At 34.4% G+C, this 13,506-nt stretch overlaps 2 protein-coding genes across 2 annotated transcripts in view; one reads left to right on the forward strand and one right to left on the reverse strand.

Annotated features, from left to right (window-relative positions):
- The window catches only part of LOC106870285 (vacuolar protein sorting-associated protein 45), a 55,091-nt gene extending 53,084 nt beyond the window's left edge, over positions 1-2,007 (forward strand). The window contains exon 14 of the mRNA XM_089351174.1: positions 202-2,007. Coding sequence (XP_089207300.1) covers positions 202-244 — 43 coding nt within the window. The 3' untranslated portion in view covers positions 245-2,007. The remainder of the gene's footprint in view (positions 1-201) is intronic.
- LOC106870284 (regulator of nonsense transcripts 1) overlaps positions 1-13,506 on the reverse strand; it is a 74,664-nt gene that overhangs the window by 2,927 nt on the left and 58,231 nt on the right. Inside the window, exons 13-20 of the mRNA XM_052967354.2 lie at positions 13,079-13,292; positions 10,684-10,801; positions 9,352-9,508; positions 7,672-7,814; positions 4,556-4,598; positions 4,305-4,436; positions 2,252-2,333; positions 1,791-1,826 (exon numbers count right to left, since the gene is read on the reverse strand). Of these exons, the coding sequence (XP_052823314.1) occupies positions 1,791-1,826; positions 2,252-2,333; positions 4,305-4,436; positions 4,556-4,598; positions 7,672-7,814; positions 9,352-9,508; positions 10,684-10,801; positions 13,079-13,292 (925 nt within the window). The remainder of the gene's footprint in view (positions 1-1,790; positions 1,827-2,251; positions 2,334-4,304; positions 4,437-4,555; positions 4,599-7,671; positions 7,815-9,351; positions 9,509-10,683; positions 10,802-13,078; positions 13,293-13,506) is intronic.

Genomic DNA, 13,506 nt, shown 5'->3' on the forward strand with positions numbered 1-13,506 from the left:
ACAATCCCCTACCAATGCTTATCAATTTAAATGTTTCTGTATTCATTCACTTCTTAAATCATCTCTTTATATACAATGCAAAGCGTGACTGGAGAAACCAGCCAAACAATCAACATCAATATTGGCTATTAGTACACAAAGATTCTGAAGCCCTAGTCAATTGGGTTATGCTAATGGCATTGCTTTCCTTGTTTATTTTAGGCTGTCAAAGATGGAAAAAGAGCAAATTCAAACAGTTTTATAAGAGTTCAAAATTGGACATGAAGCAGCAAACTTTGCTTCCAACATTAACCAAGCACTTAGCCAGGGGACTGTCAATGAACATAAAGTTTAACATCAATTCCAAACATTTTAGTGGAGATGAGACAGCTATGAAGACAAGGAATGTCACAGATAATTTACTATGACAGACAATGATTAGAGATGGCCATTAATGATAGGTACACATGCAGTACAATTCAAGCAACTGAATTGTGGAATTTAACAAGTCAACAGTTATTCAACACCACAGCTCGACAAATGAGTACTGCACAGACTAAATGAAAATAAATATACATTGCCAAAGAGTTCTGCTTTGTGCTTCTTCAATAACACCAAGAACTGTAATATTTATTCAGTCCAGCACTGATCAGCTAAAATTGACCAATTCTCTATGTTAACATTTTGACCATGTCTTGTAAATTATTCTGCAGAAAGTAAACAAATGACACTACAAAACTATTAACCCAGCTTCCAACGGACTACCACTTTTATTAACATCTCAACTTCTTGCAAAAAGGTCATCACCCAAATAGCAGGTAAAATACTTCCAAAGTATTCAGTAGCATAGAATATTATTGGGAATTAAACAGACTTGCTTTTTACTGGCAGAAACGTGCACATTTTAAATGATTTTTATTTTCATAACTACAGTTTATTCAGAATCAAGATGGCGTGTTTTAAGTTGATGGTTAAAAAGCACAATTATTTTTGGCACCAAGTTAAAATATGACAATAATTTAAGCTTTATAACATCTCAAAAAGAACAACCAGGTCTGACAACCAAAGGATCACAATTTCAATCTAATTTGGTCTCATTCAGCTTCAGGTTAGGCTGAACCATATATACTTCTAAAATAATTATATGGTTACAACTCCTAAAGAGAACATGTACAATTATTAAACATATATGTTTAACCATATAGAATTACATCATTGGATCTACATTGCTTTGAACAAGCTTTTATGACCATTTGTTTAAAGATTACAATCCGAGTTATGACAGATATAATTTTCTTAGATGACATCCAGCTCTTAGGATGCAAATCCTTCTTTCCTTCTATTAACATTTATTTTACATCACCAATTTTCGTCAGATATTTAAAAAATAAACAACACAGCCATCTCTCTCTATGTTGTAATTCATATTCAACACCTGATTTTGATCCAGCTTTTGGGAAATATTCAATGACTAGTTAAAAAAAAAAGTTGGGGAGGATTACTATATTGACATCAGTTGTACAAATTAGGACCACATGATAAATTATTTTCTTTATGACATTCAGGGAAACAGCCAACTAATTTGTGGCCAGTGGTTTCTTGACACTTTAGCTATACTAAAGCCATTAGCACACTTCAAAGGTGTCCAGGCATCTTTCACTATAGCTCTTCAGGCACCAATGTGTTGCACTGCTAAAATATATTATTAAATTCTAACCACTTAAATACTGAAGAAGGCCACTTTTCAGGTGAAAGTGGAACAAAGACACTCCCCCAAAACTCAATGATGAAGATGGTTGCCAGTAACTTACTTGAAAAATTAGAGTTAAATCCCTTGCCAGCAGGTTCTGAAAGAAGAGAGAGAAATTTTAAAATACTAAATGAAACAGAAATTTTAATTACTCTACACAAAATTCAAGTCAAATTCGTTAGCTCCTATGACAATGAAGTAACAACTGACAATATTCAATAAAACATTAAACATTATGACAATCCACTTGGAATTAAGGCAATACATTCTTTTCTGGACATGTGACTGTGTTGGTTGTTGTTTTTTTTTTTTTTAAATATCAGATGAGGAGGTTGGGCAATGTAAACACCAAACACACAAAAAAATCTCATCATTCTAGCCAATAACAAAACAAGTCATATTTCAAATCAAAGTCAATGTTTTCAGAAACAAAAAATATATCTATTTCAATAAAAGTTCCATCTTGGTTTACAAATACATCAAAAAGATAGACACAGGATAGAAATTATGGAAACAACTTACTACTTCCACAACGATCATAAACACTGCCTGGAATTAGAACCTCTCTTGCATCAAACATGGTGTTGCTCATAAATCTGCCACCCTTTATAATAAAAAAAAATGAAAAAACATATAAGTCATTAATAGAAAGACAAATTTAAGTTTCATGCAACAGTTCTCCTTTCCCAACATTATACATAAATTTCCTTTTATATAGAAATTAACAAATTAGAGTATATAAATACCTACACCAAGAATAGAAAGTATCTTTATAAAACAGACTATCATTATTGTATGCTAAGTAATAGAAGTATAGTAATAAACCTTAACTGACTACAGACCAAGTCATGCCTCTCAGATAAATGTAACCTACAGCTACCTTTGAATTAAAATTAATATAGTATAAAACACTTGAGCAGTTCTCAGGTCTAAGTCTGAAAAGGCAACTCCAATAACAGTACTAATTAGAGTACCACACACACACACACACACACACACACACACATATATATATATATACATACATACACACACACACACACCATTAAAAACTACCCATTTTACCAATGCTAGCAACTAGAAAATGTGAACTAATGATTGCAATAACAACAGTATAGTAATAATAATTTTGAGGTTGGAAAATACCTTTAAAATTCACCAGATTTGACTGACTACTACCTATAACTACTGACTGGTATGTCAATTCCAATGAATTCCTAAATTTCTATTACACATGTTTCACATTTAGCACTATCTCGTAGACCAGTGTTTCTCATACAAAGAAGTTGGAATGTAAGGACTGGTGGGGGGTGGGGCAGACAAAATGCCATTGTTGTTTTAATGTCTAATTTACCATGCTTGCATGGGTAAGACGAGTATGTTGGAGTTTTTCTGCAGCTAGATACGCTCCCTGTTGCTAACCCAAACTTGTTTACAAATGAAGAAAGTAATCTCCAAGTTTAGTGAACAATGAACAGCCTGGACATGTTTTATGCAGTGAACTGGAAACAAAAAACACCATTTAAAGGAGCATTTTATTTTACGAAGATCACACATGTCAAGATATGTTTGGAAGCTTAGACATTCTTTCGTGATTGATAGCAAGCCAATAACTCTGGCAGGAAGTCATTGTATATAAACCAACAGGCACACACGCATGCATGCACACACAATGGACTTCAGTTTCCAGCAACCAAATCCACTCAGAAGACTTCAGTTGGCCTGGAGCTATAGTTGAAAAACACTTGCACAACATACCATGACATGGGACTGAATCTGAATCTACATGGTTGGGAAGCAAACTTCTTAATTGCATTGCCATGCCTGCTAGGTTTCATAAACTTGACCAACACCATGGAAACGAAAGAAAAAAAATTATGCTTGCGAAGACCTGTTGGGGCAAGCAAAAGCGAAATAGTGTTGGCACCTGTACCAGGAGATCACTACGAGCACCGTCCGAGCGTGATCGTTGCCATAGCACCAGCTGTCTGGCTTCCATGCCGGTGGCACGTAAATAGCACCATTTGAGCGTGATCGTTACCAACGTCGCCTTCCTGGCACGTGAAAAGACATTCGAGCGAGTTCATTGCCAGTACCGCTGGACTGGCTCCTGTGCAGGTGGCACATAAAATACACCATTTCGAGCGTGGCCGTTGCCAGTACCTCCTGACTGGCCTTCATGCCGGTGGCACGTAAAAGCACCCACTATACTCTCGGAGTGGTTGGCTTTAGGAAGGGCATCCGGCTGTAGAAACTCTGCCAAATCAGATTGGAGCCTGGTGTAGCCATCTGGTTCACCTGTCCTCGGTTAAATCGTCCAACTCATGCTAGCATGGAAAGCGGACGTTAAACGATGATGATGATGTATACAGAGTAGAAGTGGAGAGTAAAATTTTCTATATTATTCGGAGGAGGCGGATTAACCAATCTGAGAACCGCTGTTACATATGTACAAAACATTGGTTTAAATAAACAATGGGATTTTGTTCACATGTGGGGGGAGCAACTTGCAGAAGAGAGAAGACCATACTGACATGGAAGTAACATTAAGGATGACTAAGTGAATAAAACATACAGGGTTGGTAGTGTTAACAAGTTTCCTGGGTTTGCTAAACTGGATTAGCGATTCTTTTAGGTTATTGAGGGCTCCTTCTACCAGACATTTCTGTTCTTTGTAATATGTAAGCAGATGATTCCAAAGAGGTTGCTGTGAAAAGATAAAATAAATTATATTTAGTCAAATACAATCATGCAACACCAACTAATTTTAAGAAACAAGTTATATTATGTAGCTTTTTTTTCTCATTAAAGAAAAAGAGGATTTACCTTAGATAGTACTTTGGGGTTGCCAACAATTATAATTCCATATCTAAAAGAAAGTAAATTTTCAAATTAAGAATGCACAAATGCACAAGAGAATTACAATAATATTCAATAATAATAACTTGAAGGGGAGAGAGAGCAAGAGGTGTAGGCGTCACAACTTTCTGAAAAATACACATTTCTTATGAAATATTTCAAAGATAAGTTTTTGATCAAGCAGATTGTAATTATGCAGATAAAATTTATTGAAATTAATAAGAAATTTGTCTTAATATTTTCTTTTGAAAATCAGTATTCATTTCATAATCTTGTATAAGCACCAAGAAATTTGACAAAAGTTAAATAATTATTGTATGTAAGCTATATTTCCTCATATTACAACCTATGATGGCAAAATTATACTTCCAAAGTTATCCAAAATAAGACAGCTAACACTAGTATAAATATAAGATAGAGCAAAAATTTAACATAAAAAACCTAAAATGAGCATAAATCATTTTTTTTTGTGACCCTAGATTCTCCAAATCAATATCCATGTAAACCAATTGATTATTGCATCCTCATCATTTAACATTCACTCTTTTATGTTTGCATCGGTTGGATGGAGTTTATTTGAGGTAGATCTTCTACGCCCAGTTGCCCTTCCAGTTACCAATTCCCACCTGTTTCCAAACATGCATATTAGTGCAGACATGTAAAATAATTTATTATACACAGAAATCAATACATGATGAAGGCTGCAAAATGGTCATAATTCTAGTGATATGCAATTAAATAAATATATTCACCTCTCATACCTCGCCTACTGTTTATGGTATATAAGTATATAGAATAATAAAGAAAGTCAGGAGGTAGGAGATGAATATATTTATTTCACCAGTTGATATCCATTGGATGGTGAAATATTAAATAATGAGATAAATATATTCATCTCACACCTCTTGACTTTCTTTATATTCTATATACTCCTCATGAAATAATTTTCACTGATTGGATTTACTGAATTTCAACTTCATAGGACTCTACATTACACATCTACCTATTAGTTTACTGTGGTTTGAAGCCTGGTCCACTAAAGGAGCTTTTTTTTGTTATTACCATTGGATTATATAAATCCATATATTGTGCATTATAACCACATGGTTTCAGGTTCAGTTCTATATTCTTATACATACATGGCACATTGTGTGTATATATATATATATATATATATATATATATATATATATATATATATATATAGTTTTGATTATGTAGGGGAAGGGGTCTATAAAAGATCACAGCACATCCAAGTGAAACATGCCATAAATTGGCTAAACAGAATAATGCAAAACCAACTATTATTCACTGCTGAATAAGTTAATTGACTGTTGGATAATCTAGCATGCCAAAAATACTTGAAAGAACCCAATGATGAATGGAACCTTAAGCACAGCATAAAAACATTAAAACAGATGAATGGTTTATTTGATATTGCAACAGGTGTTTTGCTAAGGGTCATTATTATGATGTAAGCATAATGCATACTTGACTGAACTATGCTTACATCACAGTAGAGACTCTTAGCAAAACATTTGTAGTGATTCCAAATAATCCCATAGTTTTTATTTTGTGTGCATGCACACATATGTAGGTTGGTATGTATATGCTATGTGTGCATATATATTTGTCCTCTACTGAAGTTGCTTGCTGTCACTTTTGTAAATATATCAACCACTTACTTGAAAAAAACAAGGGTTAGTGATAGGAGGGGCACCGGGCTGTAAAGCAATGCTTCAATAATATATTCCACGAATTCATGCTAACATGGAAAAATGGATGTAAAACAAATGAAAGCAGTGGCAAATAAGCCTTGTCCAGCTTGCTCCCCACTGCACTCCATCATTCAGCTAAAACTAACACAATCAATTAGAGATCTCAAAAGCAAGATCAAATGAAACTCTCCAAATCTTGAAAACTTGTACAATGCAAAATGCATGGATGTCCAACTAAAGAGCTGACAGAAGATACAAATTAAAACTGGTCACTCCAAGATTTTCTTGTATGAAAGATCATCATTCTCAATCTTGAATGTATAATATTGTGATCTACTGACATTTGTCCATGGCTTTGTTTTGTTTAGTGGGTATGGATTCTCTCCTGTTGTAGATGACAGATGAGGGTTCCGCAAACAAGCTGCACGGAGAGTTTGCTTATAGCAATCAGATATTTGTGTTGTACATTAGCTCACAACCTCCATCAAATCAACATCACCTGTACAAGTGCACTGTGGGCCACATGCCAGATGTTGAAGTGATTGCTGAGCAACATAAAATGGGACATTTGACTCAAGAACACAAAACAATCTTGCAATTTGAGTGCAACACCCAAGCCATTAGGACATGCACCTTCATACTTTAATATATATATATAGTAAACTATTGATGTCCATATCATCATTCTCCTTATATATGTAGTTTTGATTACAGTGTATCCATAAATTATTGGAAATGGATTCCTTTCAAAAATTTTATTTTTGTTTTTAATTTTGTATTTTAATATCTATTAAAAAAAAAACGATTCTTTAAAGTTTTTCTTCTCTCAAATTTCCCCTTAACACTGAGCACAGTTTTTTTGCAAATCATTTGGCGTTAGGAAGGGCATCCAGCCGTAGAAACCCTGCCAAATCAGATTGGAGCCTGGTGTAGCCATCTGCCTCACCAGTCCTCAGTCAATCGTCCAACCCATGCTAGCATGGAAAGCAGACGTTAAACGACGACGATGATGATGATGATGATGATGATGATGATGATGAATTTACTATTATAATAGCATAATTTATATATATCACTGGCAGGTAAGTTACTTTCATTTTCATCTGAGATGAAGTCCCTTATGAACATGCTGTGTTCAAAAAGCTAATAGATATTGGAGAGAGACAAAAAAAAATCATCCAGCAGTGGCTAGTATGAAAACCAGATGCATCTCAGCCCTTTTAAGCATTTCAATGGCATACTTGCAGCCAACCACCACAAACCTACATGAGAACTGTCACCTCTGACAGGAAACGGTGAATAATACATTCCCTTTATTTCTTTACAAGAAGATCTGAGCAAACAAACTCCATAAATCTAGCTTACCGTGCTCTTGTGAGGGCAACATTCAAACGACGGGGATCATTCAAAAAACCAATTCCCTGGTGTTCGTTGGATCGGACGCAGGACAGAATGATAAAATCTTTCTCACGTCCTTGGAAAGCATCCACACTTGCAACCTCAATTTCCTGAAATAAGTAAAATATATTTGATTAGTAACTGACAGCACTGTAAACCCCATCATGGTGTCACATCCTTTTAGAACTGGCATATCTTGGTCAGTATCATACAAAACAACAATGAAAATAAAATAACCTTTCAGGGCTATACACATGCACAGAAATATACTGACTATTTGGAAAATACTCAGGAATTTGGAGTGATTTAGTAAAATAAGTCATTATTAAGCTGGTGGATTGGCAGAGTTGAAAGATTATTTTTAAAAAATGCCCCACAGGATTTATTCCAAGTTCAAAACCTATTGACAACAAGTTTGCCTGTCAATCTTTCAGTGTTAGAATACCAGTCAAATACAAGGGTCACTTGTACTGGTTAACACCTTCCTCTAAAATTTGCTGGCCTTGTGCCTAAATCAGAAACTATTATTAAGCTGCTGAGTGAAACAAGAAGTTCTAACACAAAAGTGAAGGTTCCAATTTAAATTTGCATTCTTTAGAAGCAAAATAGTATTTCTGAGAGAGTATCAAAAGAATTAAGAGACCAATCAGCATTCTTGTGCAATTGTTATAATATATGCCTTTTGTCACTATCACATCTACAAGGGAACATTCTCAAATCTAATGTACTCAATAGGATTTAAAATCAGAACAAATAATGGAAGGTTATTTAGTCCGCAGTGCAACTGATTCAGGGAATAGCACAGGGGTACAATTTTGAAAATAAATTTCTGTTGAGTTTTGCTTCTTCTAAACCAAAATTAACAAACTGATTTCAAAACTACAGTCAGTTTTTTTCACTCAATTTTTTTTTTTTTAAACAGCTTACTCTCTGAATAAGCACAAGTGTATTGTTTGTCCCTAAGTAATAAAGCTGGTCAGCTGCTTTTATTTCAGTTATCACCATCATTATTAATGCTTTCTCACTGGGAAACAGTTGATTGAATAAACCCCAATACTTGACAAGCACTTTTGTTTTATGAACCATGAAAGGACGAAAAAGGCAAATTTGATCTTAGTGGGGATTCTAACTCAGAATGTAAAGAACCGGAACAAATACTACAAAGTATTTTATTCCATGCTTTAATGATTTTGCCAGCCATCACTCATTCCGATTTCTAACATTGGTTGTCAAATTACTGACAATGCCAACATGGAAAAACAGATGATAAACGATGATGATAATACAATGTATTACCAGTATATTTACAGACAACACAGAAATGAAAGGCAAAGTGCAATTTAACATTTAATCTTTTAGTATTTAAACAGGCCATATCAGACCCAAATAGTTGACCTTTTTTATGTTCAAACCAGCCAGATGCAACCTTTCACACCTGCCTGACAATGTCATTCTAAAAGTAAACACATCAAAATCCAAAAGCTACAAGATAATGTGGTATTAATTCAATACAATGTGAATAAATAAGCATTATGTTTGTCAGAGTAATCTGAATCCTAAAGGGTTAAACTCAGTGCACCAAATCTGAAACTAGTGACCTTTTACACACATTCATGCAAAGCCAAGAAAAGGAAACATTCTTTTTACCTGATACAATTTCTTGTTCAGTGCACCACTGTATTGCATATACTGCACAACATATGCTCTTTGTCCTTCATAGGGTGTTATAATTCCAATCTGCTCAGGTCTGATGCTGGAACGCAAAAACCGTGTAGCAATTTTCTCAACATTGGCAGCTTCCGTTCTTTCAATTAGAAGGAGAAAAAAAAAAAAAAAAAAAAATTCAGATTTTAATGTCAAACAATAAGGAATTTCATTACCAATATATGTAGAGATTATTTACCAAGTAAGTTATCTACCAAACTAGTTACAGTGGCTTAAGCCTGTAAATATACTGATTCAAAGTAATGTCAAGAACAATTTGTTTTTAAATATGATTTGTGTGTCAGAGAAGGAACGACAGTGCTTATGACCATTAGAATGCCTTCAACACCTGTGAGGAAATGGAAGAAAATCCAATCTATACCATAGGTTTCTGTACAGGGGAGAAGACATTTTGTCAACATGTAACACAATGATATAGAACTTAAAACCACATGAATGTAAAATTAAATTTCTGAACACATGGCAATAATTGCTAAAAGAGAACCCAGAAGCTACACTTAATACATGAATATAGTTTTGCTTCTCAACCACATGGTTTCAGGTTCAGTTCTACATCCTACTACATAACACATACTATAACCTGGGGTCAACCAAAAGCTTTGTGAATAAATTTGGCAGTTGTAAACTAAAAGAAGCCTCTTGTATATTTGCGCTTCCTTAACTTGATATCACATGATAGTCATAAATGAGCAGCACCATCACGTAAGTGGTGATTCTAGTTTCCAGTTTATTGTGGAAACAACGTTCGCTAAAGAGAAATACTACCTTACTCAGAAATAGATGAGGGTCAGCAACAGGAAAGGGATCTGGCCATAGAAAATGTGCCTCAATAAATTCCAACTGATTCGTGAGAGCATGGAAAAGTCGATATTAAAACAAAGAAAAGTGACTTGCATTCCTGAAGAATTTGTCAAAGTCTCTGTCAAACTCTGTAGGAATGCATCAAGAGAATGAGAATTTTTTTTTTTTTTGAATAGTGGATCTCAAACTACAAAGTTATAAATAATAGCAAGTAAATATTGGGTTGGAAAATCCTTTTGGATTGAAAAAAAAAGGTTAAAAGCTACCTGTGGGATTGGAATCCACATTTGTGGACATGACAGGCATTCCAAAGTGATCATTTGAATTTCTCTATTTTAGAAGTTTTACTCTTACCAGTGAGAACTATATATATATATATATATATATATATATATATATATATATATATATATATATATATAAACGTATCAAACTAAATCGAAATGTATTTACCTGTTTAAATACGACGTGCCTGAACTTGAGATCTCTTCTTGACCAGCAGTTGTATAGAAGAACATGGGTTTATCCAACTGAGGCCATGGAAAATCCAGAGTCTTTCGAGTTCTCTCAGCTGCAAAGGAAATAAGTTACTTTATCACTAATAATAATTATTGGCCACAAAAAACCTTTACATGCAATACAGGTCTGACAGGAGCTTGTTCTTGTTATGAGCATAATCAATTACAGTATATTATTGGTCTTTATTTCGAAAGTAAAGATATTTTAAAATAGAAATAAGTGTGTGTGTGTGTATTTGTTTTAACTTCTACTGCAAATTCCAGTAGTGCAAGATTGTTTACCAAATTGAATGAAGTAAAGTAATCATCAACTGAATTGACTTTAATACATATTTAACAGCAGCTAATTCCATCTGCAGTGGGCCACATTATAAAGACAAACTCAGATTTGAACTCAAATTAGTCAAGTACCAACTAAAAGATTAGAGTTCAGTGTCCAAATATCAGGATTTTTAAACAATAATGATTTGCCATATCTACACAAGCCCATGTGTTTGTGTGTGAGGGAAGAAAGTATAGTTGGTAGATTCTAAGTCAATGAACAAACAAACAATAATTCATTCATTCAAGTTAAGGACAATGGGACAACTCAGGCTCTCAAGAAGGCACCATATTACACATCCTGGCCTAGCTATGCCAGAGCACAGCTCATCAGTGTTGACAGTATGATGAAATACAGCACACCATTCATAAAGATGACAAATATCTATAAGACATATAGGGACTATATCAAAACTGACTGAAGGAAGTGCAGACAGATTACACAAATTTTAAATAGATCAGCTTTCTTTTCATCATTAGTATCCAATAACTAAAATTCCTATACCAAATAGTGTGATCAAATTAGCAATCATGATCATGTCATAAAATGGCTTTCCTGCTGGCATGGATCGAACGGTTAAATAAGATTCAATAAGCCAGAACTGTCAAGCTCTGTCTGCTTTGGCATGGTTTCTACAGCTGGATGCCCTTCCTAATATCAGCTACTTTACAGAGTGTACAGGGAACCTTTTTTTTGTGGTACTGGCACAAGTAATGTCACCAAGGAACTAGCAAGACAAGCACCCTTGACAGAGTGGGAGTGCAGTATTGAGAGAGGTGGCTTTGTGCCAAATGTTAAGAGGCTAAAGTGTAACAGAGGGACAAAGACAGGTGCCTTGTTGTAGAAGCGATACATGGCTACCCCAGCTAGAAATCGAGAAAAGAGATGGTGGTGATGAAGTTTTAGAGTGTAACCTCAAGATATAAGAAGGCAGATATAAGAGATAATAGGAACAAGTGGAAATGAAAGAGAATAGGGACAGAGGATTGAAGATGGGCAGGTTCATGAAAATGAAAGCATGTGGCAGAAGGTAAAAACAAAGAAGTGAATAGCAATAGGATAGATAAAATGGAAGAAAAAGCCAACAGGTTTAATGTGTGAATATATTTTCAAACATTATGGGCAATAATTTTAACTGTCTTCACTATCATTAATATACCAAAAGCTATTTTAACAGATTTTCGTTTTTGTTAACAGCATCTGATTGCTTTTTTGCTTCCTTAAACCTCTCTTAATTTCATTCAATTTCCTTAAGCCTTTGCACTTCACGTTATTTCTCAAAGAGAGCTATTTCTTAATTAAATTATTTTGTTCTTAAAAAGAATTGTTCATATTCATTACAAGAAACAAGTCATATTTTCAATAAGACCCACCCCACCCAGACCCTGCTCATAAAGTAAAACAAATTCATTCCATTAGCAATAAATTTTCCACAATCCAAATTTGAATTTCAATTTAACTAAGGCAAATACGAGAAAAACTTTTGGCCGGGATATACATTCCAGTTCAGCCACATAAAATTCAGCATAAGGTGGTTATCCTGTTATAATGAAAAGAACCAATATATTTCCTTACATGCCACTACAGTCATTAGAGAACAAGAAATTTAGTTTTCTAACTATCCAGTATAACATAGTAACAGTAGGAATACATTTTTTCAGTGTAGCTAGAGGTACATAATGGAGTATATGCAGTATCTATAAGAGCAGTTGATTATAGACAATACAAAGGAATAATTTGAATATGATTCACTGAATGTGAAATGCTGAACAGAATAGAGAAAATATCCAAGTCTAAAAGTTATTGGAAGGTCTATACTAGAGAGAACTGTTTGTTTGGACTGACAATGGATGAAGAAAAAAAAACAAAAAAGACTTAAGAATTATTGGAGACCGATTTTTAAATTAATGGACTCCACAGAAAAGACTTGGGAATTATAGGTACATATAACATATTAGCAGCAATCGATGCAAAACAAAACTGATGATGATTCTGTAAAAATACTTACCAGCTGTGACTCCGTTTTGCAATGACCCTTCATAGAAAATGTTGGAAGGAAATGCACTCAGAGCAGGATGCATACGGTACTGGACCTGCAGACGAATTGGTCGAATGCCCAACACAACAAGGCGCTCAAACAATGATTGGGAGAGCCCAGCACGAGCTGCTTTCTTACACATGACAACTGGTCCTAACTGGCAATGGTCACCAACCAGGATTAACTAGAAAATACAGAAAAGAAAATAGAACTTTTCTAAACAATTTCTAATCATGAGAAACCTAATTTATGTTTAACCTAAAACTCAACATTTATGCATCATATGAGGTCATTAATTTAAAATTTTTAACATTAATTGCACAAGCTCAAAGCCAAAGAGAATTCTTGTTTCAAGTCATCCAGAAATACTTTTGGCTGAAGAGTCATAACCTGATTGA

This window comes from Octopus bimaculoides, chromosome 4, assembly GCF_046866305.1.
Source record: "Octopus bimaculoides isolate indiv1 chromosome 4, ASM4686630v1, whole genome shotgun sequence".
Lineage (NCBI taxonomy): Eukaryota > Metazoa > Mollusca > Cephalopoda > Octopoda > Octopodidae > Octopus > Octopus bimaculoides.